The sequence below is a fragment of the Urtica dioica genome, chromosome 12 (assembly GCF_054948205.1).
Source record: "Urtica dioica subsp. dioica isolate 48M chromosome 12, U.dioica_male_clone48M_v1_H2, whole genome shotgun sequence".
Taxonomy (NCBI): Eukaryota; Viridiplantae; Streptophyta; class Magnoliopsida; order Rosales; family Urticaceae; genus Urtica; species Urtica dioica.
The window spans coordinates 919,074-934,569 of NC_142767.1; the positions used below are offsets into that span (position 1 = coordinate 919,074).

A 15,496-nucleotide genomic window follows, 5' to 3' on the forward strand; every position below is an offset into this window, starting at 1 on the left:
CGCCTCTGGAGTCGGAGATCAAAGACAAGAGCAAGTTCGGGACCATCTTAGCCATGACCATGGTGTTCATCGCCATAATGTACGGCCATGATGACCATGGTTTTGCCTCTTGGGCTAATCCACCTTCGGGGAAGAGACTCAAGACATTATAACTGCGAATTTGGGCCCCGGATTGGTGAGCACTCTGGTGAAGCTGGGTATGTGCGTGAACCTGTTCTTCACTCTGCCTCTGATGATGAACCCGATGTACGAGATCGCTAAGACGCGGCTCTGGCGCGGGAGATTCTGCCTCTGGATGGGGGTAATTTAGGTAGTTTAGATTAGTTGGGCTATTCCCTTAATTTAGGAGAACTTGGGTTATTTTTCTAATATTAGTGAGCTGATTGGGCTAGTATACAAAATAACAGTTAGGGATGGCAACGGGTACGGGTAAAGCCGGGTACACCTATTTCGTTACCCGTACCCGCTATAATTTTTTACCCGTTACCCGGACCCGTTTACTCGGATTTTGAGACGGGCCGGGTAACGGGGATACCCGCCGGGTAAGTGGGTTAAAAATATTAGACCCGTTACCCATTTACCCGGTTTAAAAAAAGGGAAGCGGGTCGGGTAGACCTGATTACCCGTTTATAGAATAAAAATCTATCAACAATATAAAATTTAAAAATAATAAAATTTAGGTGAAAATATCAAAGTGCTACTACAATATAAAAAAACATTAAAATTCAAAATAAATAAATAAAAAATACAAAATAAGTCCTCATTGCAAATTGATCATCTTCATTGTAAATTTGGTCATCTTTATTGCAACATATAAAATTTATTATCTTTTTAAATATTTAAAAGTTAACGGATCGGGTCTCGGGTAACCGGGTACGGGATGACTATTCCGTTACCCGTACCCCAGACCCATTAAACCGTAACGGGTATTACCCGTTTACTAAAAAAAAAGGGTATTACTCGACCCGAATAAATCGGGTAACGGGTAAAATTGCCATCCCTAATAACGAGGCCAATATAGCTAGTTTTTATAATAATAAAAAAAAATAACTAGAGGGTGTTGGGTCGTGGGTCTCAGACCGAAATCCATATACCGAACCCAAATTCCTTCCGGTCCTGGATCCTTAGTCGCGCCATTTCTTGTGTGACGAAGACACGAAGCAGAGAGGGAGAGAGTAGATTAAGGTGATCGGAGAAAAGCCCTAGCTCCGTGCAATGGCGGGTTCCCTAGCGACGCCTTCGTCTCTGCTTCCGAGGTCATTTCCTCCGCGGATTCACATTATCGACTCTTGCCTTCTCTCTTCTTCGCCCCGGTCGCGCCGTCGCCGTTTCAGTGTCGCGTCGGCTTCGCTCTCTGCGGCGCCGAGGCTTTCTCTTAGGGTTAGTGTCTATGTTTCTTACTCTTTCCTGCCTAGCAACGTGCTTGTCTGTTATTTTTCATAAGCGTTTTTGTGGTATAGGAGAGCCTGAACGGTCTCACAAAGGCATGCAGGGATGTTATGAGCCCCAACTATTGGGTGGTTCGAGACTACTACCGTCTCGTGAAATCTGTCAATTCTCTAGAGCCTCAGATACAGAGACTTAGCGATGAACAGGTCTTTTGGTGTTCCGCTTTAGCCTTTTGTTTTTGACATTATCATAATTCGATTGTGTTTATTCAACTGTGCAGTTGCGAGCTAAAACTGCGGAGTTTAAGAAGAGGCTGCAGGAAGGCCAAACACTGGCGGATATTGAAGCTGGTCTTGTATTTTTTTTTTTTTTTTCTGTTCCTTTCAAAGTGAAAATAAGTGCTTAGTCTGAATGTTTCTGTCATCATACTCTTCCCAGAAGCATTTGCTGTCGTTCGCGAAGCAGCAAAGAGAAAGCTTGGAATGCGACATTTCGACGTGCAGGTCTCCCTCTCTTTGCTTCCTTTTAGGGTTTATATATATACAATATTTTTTTTCCTTTTAATCATTCGTATATGAAATCTTGTTGTGTGTTTGATTTTTCAGATTATTGGAGGAGCAGTGCTTCATGATGGTTCCATTGCGGAGATGAAAACAGGAGAGGGCAAGACACTGGTCTCGACACTGCCTGGTTATCTTAATGCCTTGACTGGTGAAGGTGTTCATGGTATGCTCTGTATGTTTATTTACTAGGCATTTACCATCTTTTACATTGTTTGTGATTTTCAAGCCTTGATGAAATTCTCTCCCTTGAACTTGTGTTGTACAGTTGTTACCGTAAATGATTATCTTGCTCAGAGAGATGCCGAGTGGATGGGTCGTGTTCATCGTTTTTTAGGTCTATCTGTGGGCCTCATTCAGGTATTCGCTGCCAAACTTTTCTGGCATGCAAGTATATTTGACTTTTGAGATGATTTGAAATTGTCACATTTCATGCAGTTGGTAGAGATTCAAATCACTATTTGAATTCAGTTTTCTTACAATATCAAAATTTCAATGTTTTTTCTTCTTCTGGTCTTTCAACATAGAGGGGGATGTCATCGGACGAGAGGAGATCAAACTATAACTGCGACATAACATACACCAACAATTCAGTATGTTTATTATTTCATGCTGTACCTTTTCTCCAATTGGATAACTTTGGTGATTTGATTTCGATTTCTGATATACTATCGTGCTGAAAATTATCAGGAACTTGGTTTTGATTATTTACGAGACAATCTTGCTGGAAACAATGGACAACTTGTAATGAGATGGTATGTCAATATACTCAATACTTGCAAGTCAATGATGGTCACTTTTGAATTATATGTGGTAATGTTGAAAAACAGGCCAAAGCCATTTTGTTATGCAATTGTTGACGAAGTTGATTCAGTCCTCATCGATGATGGAAGGAATCCGTTGTTAATTAGTGGTGAGGTAATTTGCATTTGAAATGCTGTGAAATCCTAGTAGTAGTCATGTTATAAAATTATGTGATAAAAAGGCTTCTAAGTTAATATATGTTCATACTTCCATTTCAGGCAAGTCAAGATGCTGCACGGTATCCAGTTTCTGCGAAAGTGGCTGAGCTGCTTGTGCGGGACCATGTAAGACAGCCTCTTGCCATTGTTTAGTTAAGTCCTAATAATCAATGACCATTTTTAGTTTTTGATCTTGTAATTTGTATTCTTTGCAATAATCGCAATAGCATTACAAGGCTGAACTCAAAGACAATTCAGTGGAGTTGACTGAAGAAGGAATAGAGCTTGCTGAGATGGCTCTGGAAACACATGACTTGTGGGATGAAAATGATCCTTGGGCTAGGTAAAGATGGAACTTTCTGTTATTTCATACATTTGCACTGCTGTCTATATTTTATGTTTGAAAATGCCTTGCTGGTATTGTTTCTGTTGATTTTGTGTTGCGGCTTTAGTTGATATTGAATGCTGGATCACGTAGATTTGTGATGAATGCATTGAAGGCTAAAGAGTTTTACAAGCGTGATGTGCAATACATTGTTAAAAATGGGAAGGCTCTCATAATAAATGAGGTATTGTCAAGTTTATCATCACATGTCTTACGTATCTGCTAGTCTAAGAATTCCTCTTTTTTCTAATATCATTTCCGTTAATATTTCATTCATAATAGAGTACCATATATATGAGAAAAGTATTGAGCGGAATAGTTCTATTCTCATTAATCGGAAATATTTATAGAGTACAATTAGGTTAACTACTTCCTAAAATAAAGCAATAAAAATCTGTTATAATTACAGCATAATAAAATCAGAATAAAAACAAATAATACAATTAAAGCTAATTCCTAAAATAGGCGCAGCTAATATTCTCTACCGACTAACAATATATCTCCTTACCCTAGAATTTGTTGATTTGGTAAATTTGTTACATAAAAAGTGAAGTGACTTCTCTATTTGGAAATAAAAATAGGCAATCCAGTCTCCAGAATAATACTCGTAAAGTTTATTTTGAATATTTGAATTCATCTGTCTTTGTCTAAACACACTTGAGCTAATTATATAATACAAGTGATCTCTGTGGAAGTTAAGTAGGTGATTTGAATTATTTAGTTATCTTATCTTAGTTTGTTGGTTAGAAGTTTATCAAGATTTTTTATTTTCTTTTATTTATTTATTTTTTTAACCGTGGGTATCTAAGCTCCACCCGACTAAGTCCATGAGGCACAGCCTAAGGGGGAATCAAACCTAGGACCGTGTGCCTATCGCACATCCTAGCTCTCGTATTTCGCGTAGAATCAGGATAAGTATTTATGTCAATGAAAGCAATTTTTGGAAAATATTTGCAGTTGACGGGCAGAGTTGAAGAGAAAAGAAGATGGTCTGACGGGATCCATCAAGCTGTAGAGGCTAAAGAAGGTTTGAAAATTGAGGTTTGTCTTAGACTCTTAGATGCTTTATTGGTTGATTAATGTCTTTGTTTACAGTCCTAACACTTGGATCTCTTAGGCTGATTCTGTTGTAGTAGCACAAATCACGTATCAATCATTGTTCAAGCTCTATCCAAAGCTGTCAGGGATGACTGGGACGGCGAAAACTGAAGTACAACTGTTTACATGACTGTAAGATCGTAAGTAACTCTGTGTTGCCAAACTTTTCTCATTTCCTAAATTGCTTTTGCAGGAAAAAGAATTTCTGAAGATGTTTCAGACTCCAGTAATTGAAGTGCCCACGAATCTGTCAAACATACGGAAAGATTTAGCCATCCAAGCTTTTGCTGTAGGCCACTCCATTATCTTTTTTATCTTACACACTTCTTTATAAGTTTACTTCCATCTTATATGTTGAGTTCTTAGACTGCTAGAGGGAAATGGGAATATGTCCGTCAAGAAGTTGAAGACATGTTTAGACAGGGCCGCCCCGTCTTAGTTGGGACCACAAGGTACATGTTACTTTAGTATCTCTACATAAATTGAAAGCTTATGGAAATAATCGAATGAATTTCATTAAGCCATAATAGGCGTATATATAGGATTTACAACCTAACAGAATATACATAAAACCAGCAACTAACTTAATTAGCTAGATACAAAAGATAAATATAGAATAAAATCCGATCCTAATAACTATACAGTATAATCGGATAATAAATAACAGAATAACACTGATTTCTTCATAAATGTATAACTGTTCGGCATCTGGTTGTTCCTAATTTTGACCTTACTCATAATGGTATCTGGCTGAAAAGCAATGTTCCATACTACATAATCCATACATGAAGGATGTGAAAGCATGTAAGTGGTCCTAGTTTTGTTATTGCTGGTGATAAATAACACTATTATATTTATCCTGATGTTGCAGTGTTGAGAATTCCGAATACCTGTCAGATCTGTTGACCGATCGTAAAATCCCACACAATGTCCTAAATGCACGTTCGAAAGTAGGTATTTACTTTAATTTGCATAAATGTTGTCTTTATTTTTTATTTTCTATTTTTCCCCAAAATATGTGAAAAGTTAATTTTGCTTCCGGTGAATAAAACCAGTATGCTGCAAAGGAGGCTGAAATTGTTGCCCAAGCAGGACGAAAGTATGCCATTACTATTTCTACTAATATGGCTGGTAGAGGCACTGATATAATTCTAGGAGGAAATCCAAAGGTAAGACTCATTAAGAGATGGTTATGTGTTCAATCAATCACAGGAAAGTTCAAAGTTAGTGTGTTCTATGCTTATATTTTTTCTTGATATTTCTCGAGAGTAGCAATCCTTGCATGTCATCTGTATTTCGATTCAATATCCGTTGACCTTAATGTGCACCCTCGTTACTATAGATGCTTGCAAAAGAGATCATTGAGGATAGTCTGCTTTCATTTCTTTCAAAAGAAGCTTCTGATGTTGAAATCGAAGAAGAGACAGGCAGTCAGAAGGTAGTCATTTTGTTTTCAGGCATCGTGCCGACTTCATTTTTTTTTAATTAATATTTTGGTGCAGGTCTTGCCCAAAATAAAAGTTGGAGCAACGTCCCTGGCTTTGCTGGCTAAGACAGCCCTAATGGGTCTGTGATCCTCCTTTCACCATCTCTTACTTGAACCTCATGGTTTGTGCTTTTCAAGAATTTGTGACATTCTGTTATGTTCTATGTATTGCCTTTCAGCAAAATATGTGTGCAAAAGTGAAGGTAAGAGGTGGACATCTGAGGAGGCCAAATCTATTCTATCAGAGTCTGTGGAAATGAGTCAGTCAGTTGATTCAGAAGAGCTTGAGAAGTTGGTCACCGAACAGTCAGAGACATACGCAATGGGTCCTACCATAGCACTTGCATATATTTCAGTTTTGAAAGACTGCGAGGCCCACTGCCTCAAAGAAGGATCTGAAGTGAAGAAACTTGGTGGCCTCCATGTGATTGGTACATCTTTGCATGAGTCCCGAAGAATAGATAACCAGGTGAAGCATTTTCCTTTTTTAACGGTTTCAACTTACAGTTTTAAGCATGGTGACGGTGCATTGGTATTCAATCAGTTAACTAATGATGCATTTTCTTGTTTAATATCAATTCTTTTTATTTTTTTATTTTTTATTATTTCTTTCTGATCTTGCTAAAATATGAAATAATGCCATTTTGCTTATTTGTTCTCTACGCCCAGTAAATAATCAATACATTCTTTTGGCTGATAGTAAATTTTTTTAATTTTATTTTTTATCGTTGTTGTAGCTACGAGGCAGAGCAGGTCGGCAAGGTGATCCTGGTTCAACACGTTTTATGGTGAGGTAAATATAGAATTTAATGTAAAAGTTTCCTGTAGCTATCAGTGTCAACAAGAATTGTGCGAGACACAGCCAGCATACTGATAAGTTTGGACCGTATAACAACAACGCCAATTTATCCGCATGCTTCTGAATAGGGTTCCTTTTTCCATTGAGGCAAAACCTGACCCTGAATTTGTGCCATAGAATAATATGTAACGGTTTAGCTTGGTATTCTTTTAAATAATTTGTAGTCAGAACTTGCTTACTGAATGGATGTTAACCCATTTGCTGATTGGAAATACATGTGACTTCTGAAGCTTGGTAATTGGGTCCACAAGTTCTGATTCTATATGTTCTCAATATCCATAGTAAAGGATCTTGTGCATACTATGCCATACCTGTTCTGTCACACATGATATAGCTTCAGGCTTTCCGGTGTAGCTTTTACCACACAGACTTCACATCTTTTCACTATTCATTGCATTTTTTTTTTGTATTATTATGCCTAGAAAGAAAAAAAAAATGAATGTAAGGAAGAGTAAAGGGAGAATGGACTGAATGTTGGTGCGGGGCAGTGATTACGTAATGGCCTTAAATTTGGCTATTCAAGTTGGTATTCCTGTGAATTACAGGAACTAATAATTTCTAGGGTATTTTGCACAAATATTAATGCATTAATCTAACAGTTTGCAGGACGAGATGTTTCAGAAGTTTAATTTTGACACAGAATGGGCAGTTAGACTGATATCAAGAATCACAAATGACGAGGATGTCCCTATTGAAGGTGGTACAATTCTAAAACAGGTGAATATTGGCTGATGTTCTTTCTGTCTTTTGTCATACCTTTGTTGGTAGTCTTTTCTCACACCTTTGGATGCTTTCTTTCCCCAATATTTTTTGCTAGCTTTTGGCTTTGCAAATCAATGCGGAGAAATACTTCTTTGGCATAAGAAAGAGCTTGGTTGAGTTTGATGAAGTACTGGAGGTATGGTTTAATAAAATATAGTACGTAATTTCGAATGAAAGCAGTCATTGATGCTTCATATTGCTGTATATATATTGATACAAACCACGCCAACAAGTGTGATGAAACCCGTGATTAAAGAAGTCTCGAAAATCATTTTCTAGAATCAGATTTGTATGACGGGAAAACTGGGACCCATAGCGTATATGGAAGCAAGAACCTTAATATAAGTAAGACGCCACAAACGGCGGAGATAAGTCGGTATTGAACGCCACATAAACATTCTATATAGTAGAGTACGTAACGGTTCTTGAAGAACCCAAGAGAAAAACTCTTTTTTTTTTTTCTTAACCCATTGTATTCTTTTGATGACATTCACAATAACACACTATTTATAGCACTTAAAACGTTCAGCTCCAACAGCTCTAAAAATCAAACACAAAACAACACACTAAATGAGTGTCAAAAACCCAAATTCGTCCAACTATTCCTGATTGATGATTAAACTACTCCAAAGCTAGTGTACAACCACATTTATCACTCATTTGGTTGTCCCAATACCCCTGAACGTCCAAGATGTTTTTTTTATTAATCTTTTAGAGCATGAATTATAGTAATTAGCTCCCTTGAATTTGATTTTTACCAATTTTGGGCACAAATGAATCTAGTTGTTGAATCTGCCCAATTATATACTCTTCGAACTGTTTGGCAACCTTGTGAGAGACCTACATGACAAGCTTAGTGGATCATTTATAAGTTGTCCGCTTGAGCCCTCGTTAACTCACTTTCATCAATGTTGCTTGAATGTCGCCCTTAAATTCTAGCAAGCCCCTTGCATCTATTGCAGCTCCTTGATTCGCATCACATATGTCTATTTTCTAAATAAAATGGTTTTTTTTTACTGATTAGGTTCGTATGTGAAAACACCTTTATTTTTTATGCTTGGTGACATAACGTCAGTGGCTTGATCAGATTTCTTATTTCTGTTCCCCAGGTGCAGAGAAAGCATGTCTACGAACTTAGACAGTCAATTTTAACCGGTGATAATGCAAGTTGCTCTCAGCACATATTCCAGTGAGTTATTTCGCATCATGACGACTTTGTTTCTTTGCTTTGTCTGTTACACTATACAAGCTTGATAACAATTGCATACTGCTACTCTGGGGGAATTGTGGATCAATGTTGTATTAGACACGTGAAACCTTGTGTTCTCTCTTCTTTGTTTATTAAATTTATATATATACTGTCATATTTCTCATTTGAAGAACATACTGATGCTTATTTCTATACTTGGAGGGCAAGCTTCAATACATTTTTACCTTATGAAAAAAAATTAGAATATCCCAGCTGGATAGAAAGAGCTCGCCAGTTTCTTTACAATTGCTGTTGAAATAAGTACAGATGATCAATAACTGCTGCCTGGATGCCTGGTTGTATCATCCTTATGGACCAAATTTCTTGTCTGAAATATTCTATAGACAAAATAAGCTCGCTTTTATTTTAGTTTACACTAACCATTATTCTTTATTTACTGTAATGTTCTGTAAATGCTCTCAAAGAAAGTTTTCTGTAGGTATATGCAAGCGGTGGTTGACGAAATTGTGTTTGCAAATGCCGATCCGGTGAAGGTAGAATGATAAATTTTTATTTTTATTTTTGAAATAAGTTTTTGTCCTATTCGGACTAAGAGATAACTCTCCAAACTTTGTACATGGGTTAGCATCCAAGAAGCTGGAATTTGGGTAAGCTATTAAAGGAGTTTTCGTCTGTTGGTGGAAAGCTATTAAATGGTGAGCTTGTTTTGAACTAACCCTGAGTCTGTACATTATTGTGTCATTGTCTTCAGTATAGTACCTTAAATCTGAAATAATGGGAACTTTTCAGACTCGTTTGCTGGAATTGATGAGGAAAACTTGCTAAAATCGTTGGAGCAATTGCATGAAGCGAGTGCTGTTAGTGTCAATGACATTGACATTCAAATTCCAGGATTGCCGACAGTTCCGAATGTCTTTAGAGGAATCCACAAGAAGAGTTCTTTATTAAAACGTTGGCTCTCTATATGCTCTGATGACTTGACCCCGTGAGTAAAGCACGGTTACACAACGGACTATTTTGTTTGTATATATACATGAATGTATTTGTTTAAATTTTGGTTGATCAGATAGTTGGTGTGCATAACGCAGGAATGGCAGGTACCGTGCAACAACTAATCTCCTCCGCAAGTATCTCGGTGATTTCCTGATTGCCTCGTATTTAGACGTGGTGCAAGACTCTGGCTATGATGATGCATCAGTGGTAGAAGTTGAGGTAATAATTTATTTATTTTTTGATAAAAGTAATCATACTTTTTCATGACTAATGCAAGTACCTTTGTGATTTATTTTGATGTTGAAATGTCTACTTATACAGAAAGCAGTTCTGGTGAAGACACTCGATTGTTTTTGGAGAGACCATCTGATAAACATGAACAGGCTGAATTCAGCGGTAATCGCACATTATTAATATTACTATTACTATTACTATTACTATTACTATTACTATTACTATTATCATTAATGGCATTTTGGTTAGCCCGTCTTGACATGGAAGAATTAACTGTGCAGGTGAATGTAAGGAGTTTCGGGCACCGAAATCCCCTGGAGGAATATAAAATTGATGGATGCCGATTCTTCATATCAATGCTTAGCACAACTCGGCGCTTGACCGTCGAATCACTTCTACAGTATTGGTCATCCCCAATGGAGTCCCAAGATTTATTTGTATATTAAGACTGTAAGTTAGTGCTTCAATAGTTGAATTACCATTACCATTTTCAACTGCGGGGCGTTTCGGGGGATTAGTATCTTGTGTAAATAACCTTAATGTTGTGGCGCATATAAAGTCTTATCACCCTGTTCGAGTAATTACTCACCCGGTTCGAGTAATTACTCACCCGGTTCGAGTAATTACTCACCGTAACTTGGAGGGGCCTTTCCCCTGGATTCTCCAGCTTGTCTGAAGAAAAAGGAAGAAAAAAAAAGAGTATTTTTAAACTTTGACTTCCTTAATACTTTTGAACCAAAATTCAATATGTCAAAATTAATCCAAAAGCATGATTTTATATTTTTTGGTACAGAATTACCTTCAATGAAATATTTATTTGATTATTGATATTGTCGACATTACAATTTTTTTTTTTTTTGGAAACTTGGAAAATTTAGAATAAAAAATTCCAAGCAAACTCTCGTTTCGAGCCTCTCCGTTTATCGGTACTGATTTAGGTTTATTGGTCATGATTTTAACTTTAGGGTTTGAGTTTAAGTTTTGGTGAAGAAGAAGAATTAGTGTGTATGCGAAGAGAGAGAGAGAGAGAGAGAGAGAGAGAGAGAGAGAGATTTATGTCTATATACATGTGTTTCACGATTCTACTCTCTCTAAAGATTCGTATAGACCTAATATTTTGAGAAATCAAGAAAAAAAATGGCTTCACTAATCTTAAAATTCATTTGAAGATTTATTGACATTTTGTCATTTTATTGACATTTTATCATTTTATTGACATGAATGTCAATTAGTCTTCAAACGATTATGAGAGATTCGTTGAAAATTTATTGTCAATCATTGAAAATAAATCCAGATTTTTCAGGTTTCCAAAAATAATATTGTAATGTCGACAATGTAAATAAATCAGATAAATTATCAGCGACCATGTACTAACAAATATAAGTAAGTCATATTTCATTAAGGGTAGTTTTGTACTAACAAATATAAGTAAGTCATATTTTTGGATTAATTTTGACATTAGATTTTGGTTCAAAAGTATTGAGTATGTCATAGTTTAAAAGGGTAATATTTTTAAAATAGGTGTTTTAAATATTTTTAAGTGTTTATAACAAGAAGTAGTCCAAAGTTCCAAACCGTAAATAATCATTTTTCTCATAAATAAAATTGTAACAACAAATAAAGTTAATGAAAGTCCAAAATAATAAAGAAGTTTTTTTTTTCTTTTCAAATTAGTATTTGACTATTTCATACCCTTTTAAACATGATATTATTTTCTTCTCTGATTTCGAATAAATCATGTGATTAAAAGAGGCAAATTCAATATTTATATATTTATTTTTATATATTATTTTTCTATAATATATTGTAATACTTATTGACAACCACAATTTTCGATTTTTTGGACTATGGACGCAATCCGCGGCATTTCAATCTTTGTCAAAACGGAAGGATTTTGTGATATTGTCTAAAAAGAATAATGTCAAATACATACAGCATCCAAAATCTAGCTTTGGAAAATAATTGTCAAACAGGCAATTCCAAGTAAAAATTATTAATATTTTTTAAGTGTAATAATACTAAAATAGTTACTATTTTAAATTCTTTTCAAATAAATACAGCATCCAAAATCTAGCTTTGGAAAATAATTATCAAAGAGGCAATTCCAAGGGAAAATTATTAAACTTTTTAAGTGTAAAATTATTACTAAAATAGTTACTTAAAAAACTATTTTTTTAATGATAAATAATTATTTTTCTTCAGATGAAATGATAAATAGTAAGTAAAGTTAAATAGAGCAAAAAATAGTAATTACATTTAAAAAAAATATATTGTTTACATAAGAAAAGGGCACGCATTAAAACATAGGATTTGTAATGTAGCCATGGTTTGATTAATCGATGATAATTAGCCATAACATATTAGCATTTTACCCAAATATTTTTAAAAGTCTATTTTCATGAAAAAAAGAATAATTAAAATCCCACAAAATAGGTAATATATATATATATATATATATATATATATATATATATATATGACCTGACGCATGGTATGCACATTGAATAATTGACAATATTATGTTGACGTGATAAATCACACCGAAACAGTGGCTACAAATTTGTGGTTAAAACAGGTCGATTTAGATTTGTAGATGAGCCTCAATTTTCTGTAACAATAATAAATTCGATGTTTTAGAGAACTGAAAATTAAATGCGTAATTGAAAGAAGACGAAAATAGAGTATAAGAATATCTCGGGGCTTTTGTATTAAGATCACTCGTAAACAGTCTAAAGATTGGATTTTGATAACAGTAATAATCGCTAGAAAGTAGCGTGCCTAAAAGGGGCCTAGTTTTCATATGTTTATAGTCCGAGTGGGGGAGCTAGCGAGCTCCGGTTCATTCTGCCAATAAAATTCTCTCTTCAAGCTTGGTACTTCTAGCTCAGCTGGTAAACGACATCTACTCCGCATACCAAAGAGAAGGGTGATTCACTGGTGGCCCGTTCTGTATGCCCATCATGCTTCGGGGAGCTCGTCCGCCCGTCGTCCTTTCTTTCCCTCAATTCGCTTCTTGAGGCTACTGACAATAGTTTTGTTGGTTGCTTCTGCATGTCCATTCCCTTGCGAATAGAGAGGAGGTAGACTTGCTCAGCTTGATTCCCTATCTTTCGCAGAATCCTTGAAACGGCTGAAATAAACCGAGACCCATTATCCGCCACTATTTCACTTGGTGATCCGTGGCGGAAAATGATATTTTTTTTAGATGAAACCTTCCACGTGAATGTATTTCACGTTTAGGAAGGCTTCGACCTCGATCCATTGAGAGAAGTAATTAGTGAGAAACGAGAAGGAACCTTCTTCCGCCAGGAGCTAGGGGCATATGTCCTACTATATCCATAGACCATTTCATAAAAGGATATTGTGCGGAGACGGAGGATAATTCCTCCACGGACTGCCTGAATATTGGTGCGTGTCGTTGGCATTTATCGCATTTAATAGCCCATTGTGAGCTATCAGCTAGCATTGTGGGCCAAAAATATCCTTGCCTTTTAGGCTTGAGAGCGAGGGATTGACCTCTCATATGATTTCCGAATTCACCGTCATGGATTTCGCTGAGAACTCAATCTGCCTCTCTCGTCTGAGGCATCTCATATATGGTCCGGAGGTGCTCTTTTTGTAGAGCTTCTCATCTATAATACAATATCTTGCGCTTATAGATTTTAACTTGCGAGTTTCTTGTTTATTAGGTGGTAATTCCCCATGTTGGATGTACCTTGTGATTGGTGTACGCCAATCTCCCTCTTCTATTGCTATGAAATTGACTCCCATTGATATACTGGAGTATTCTATTTCTTCAACATGGATGACCCTTTTCAAGTTTGGATCTGACATGGAGGCAAGTGCAAGGCATCTACAGCCATGTTCTCGCTTCGGGGGATCCTAGTAAGTTCGAACTTGTCGAATTTCTCAGCGAGATCACGAACAACAAACACGTAGTTCTTAATGCGTTCCTTGTGTGTATCAAATTCGCCGATGAATTGATTGACTACAAGCTGAGAATCACACAAGGCATTCAATTTCGCGCTTCGACATCTTTCGCAAGGTATAATCTAGCGATTAAGGCTTCGTATTCGGCTTTGTTATTTGAAGCACTGAATCCCAATCAAAAGGACTGTTCGAGCACTTCTCTTGTTGGAGAAACGACCTGGATTCCGATTTCAGACCCTTGTTTTGAGGATACTCCATCACATTAACTGTCCACACTCCTTCTGGTTTCAAGTCTTCCTCTTGGTCGGTCGGGAGCTCAACGAGAAAATGGTGAGGACCAAAGACTTATCGCATGTCCTAATCTGATATTCTATTTCGTATTCCGAGAGCTCGATTGCCCTTTTGGTCAACCTTCCATATTGATTCGGACTGTGGAGGACGGTGCGCAATAGCTGGGTAATCATTACTACTATGGGATGCGACTGGAAATATGGTTGTAATTTCCTTGCTGATACCACCACAACCAATGCCAATTTCTCGATAGCGAGGTATCGGGTTTCCGTGTCTTCGAAAGTTTTACGGATGTAGAAGATGAGTTTTTGATTTCCCACTTCCTCCGGTACCAGTACGCCATTGACTGCGGCGGGTGACACAACAACATAAAGATATAGGCGTTCTCCCTCCACGGGCTTGGCCAGCACAACCGGAGATGGTAAATATTCCTTTAATTGCTGAAATGCTTTCTCACAAGCGTCGTCCCATTTGAAATTATTTCCAGTGTTTTTCTTGATACACTTAAAGAACATGAGACATTTATTTGTTGATTTCGAGATGAACCGGTTTAGTGTCGCTACTCTTCCGATATATCTCTGTACCTCTTGTTTATTCCCGGGCCAGGGAATTCCTATTAATGCTAGGATTTGATCGGGATGAAAGAGGTTTTGTCTTGATCAATGGGATGCATCAAGATTTGGTTGTACCCATAAAATGCATCCATGAAGAATAACATCTTATATCCAGCCGTTGCTTCGACCAACTGATTGATATGAAGAAGGGGAAAAATGTCATTCGAGCATGCCTTGTTAAGATCGGTGAAATCCAGTCTGCGAGCCTTGCATTCTTGTTCTCATGCTTTTCTTGTAAAATATTATACCTCCCCTAGGACCTCGGAGACTTTCTTATACGCAACCCCATATAAGTTAGTTCTTCTTATTTCTCCAGACTGCATGTATAAGGACCAAAATATGAAAGATACCTTAGATTGTTTAACAAGAAAGTTACTACAAAAACAAAGACATGATAACTTACAAGCAATCTGCAATCTTGACACCAATGAGCAATTTTCAATGCAATACCTTAGTTAAACAAAGCTCTACCTGCAGGTCCAGAGTTTAATTAGAGAATAAGGATTTTCACACAATTGAACAAAAGTAAAGGCTTTACAATTGCATGACTTTACAATTAGTTGACTACCTCGCTGTTGGTCTATCTATCTGATCTCTATCAACTTAATATCTTGGTCCTACACAATAAAGTCGAAATTCACATCTCCATACCTGACCATACTCCGCAAACTTCAGATTCTCTTCTTTTAATTTTTTCTTTCAGATTCTAATGTTAAAGTAAAA

At 36.6% G+C, this 15,496-nt stretch overlaps 1 protein-coding gene across 1 annotated transcript; it reads left to right on the forward strand.

Moving 5' to 3' along the window:
- The first annotated feature begins 1,061 nt into the window (after positions 1 to 1,061).
- SECA2 (Preprotein translocase SecA family protein) lies at positions 1,062 to 10,732 on the forward strand. Its single transcript, XM_089603045.1, has 31 exons — positions 1,062 to 1,380; positions 1,461 to 1,595; positions 1,670 to 1,739; positions 1,828 to 1,892; positions 1,995 to 2,115; positions 2,218 to 2,309; positions 2,477 to 2,542; positions 2,640 to 2,704; positions 2,780 to 2,867; positions 2,972 to 3,037; positions 3,139 to 3,254; positions 3,390 to 3,480; positions 4,254 to 4,337; positions 4,414 to 4,506; positions 4,588 to 4,683; positions 4,761 to 4,846; positions 5,266 to 5,344; positions 5,450 to 5,563; positions 5,737 to 5,832; positions 5,897 to 5,960; positions 6,060 to 6,349; positions 6,618 to 6,673; positions 7,339 to 7,456; positions 7,557 to 7,637; positions 8,611 to 8,690; positions 9,190 to 9,244; positions 9,337 to 9,406; positions 9,501 to 9,696; positions 9,800 to 9,923; positions 10,026 to 10,100; positions 10,220 to 10,732. Exons 1-31 carry the CDS (start codon positions 1,216 to 1,218, stop codon positions 10,382 to 10,384), a joined length of 3,162 nt encoding a protein of 1,053 aa, XP_089459171.1. The 5' UTR covers positions 1,062 to 1,215; the 3' UTR covers positions 10,385 to 10,732.
- Positions 10,733 to 15,496: the final 4,764 nt, after the last annotated feature.

Coding starts and splice junctions, on each gene's coding strand:
- SECA2 (XM_089603045.1), top strand. CDS start 1,216: ATGGCGGGTTCCCTAGCGACGCCTTCGTCTCTGCTTCCGAGGTCATTT. Junction 2,310..2,476: donor TATCTGTGGGCCTCATTCAG/GTATTCGCTGCC, acceptor CTTTCAACATAG/AGGGGGATGTCATCGGACGA. Junction 4,684..4,760: donor TAGCCATCCAAGCTTTTGCT/GTAGGCCACTCC, acceptor TTGAGTTCTTAG/ACTGCTAGAGGGAAATGGGA.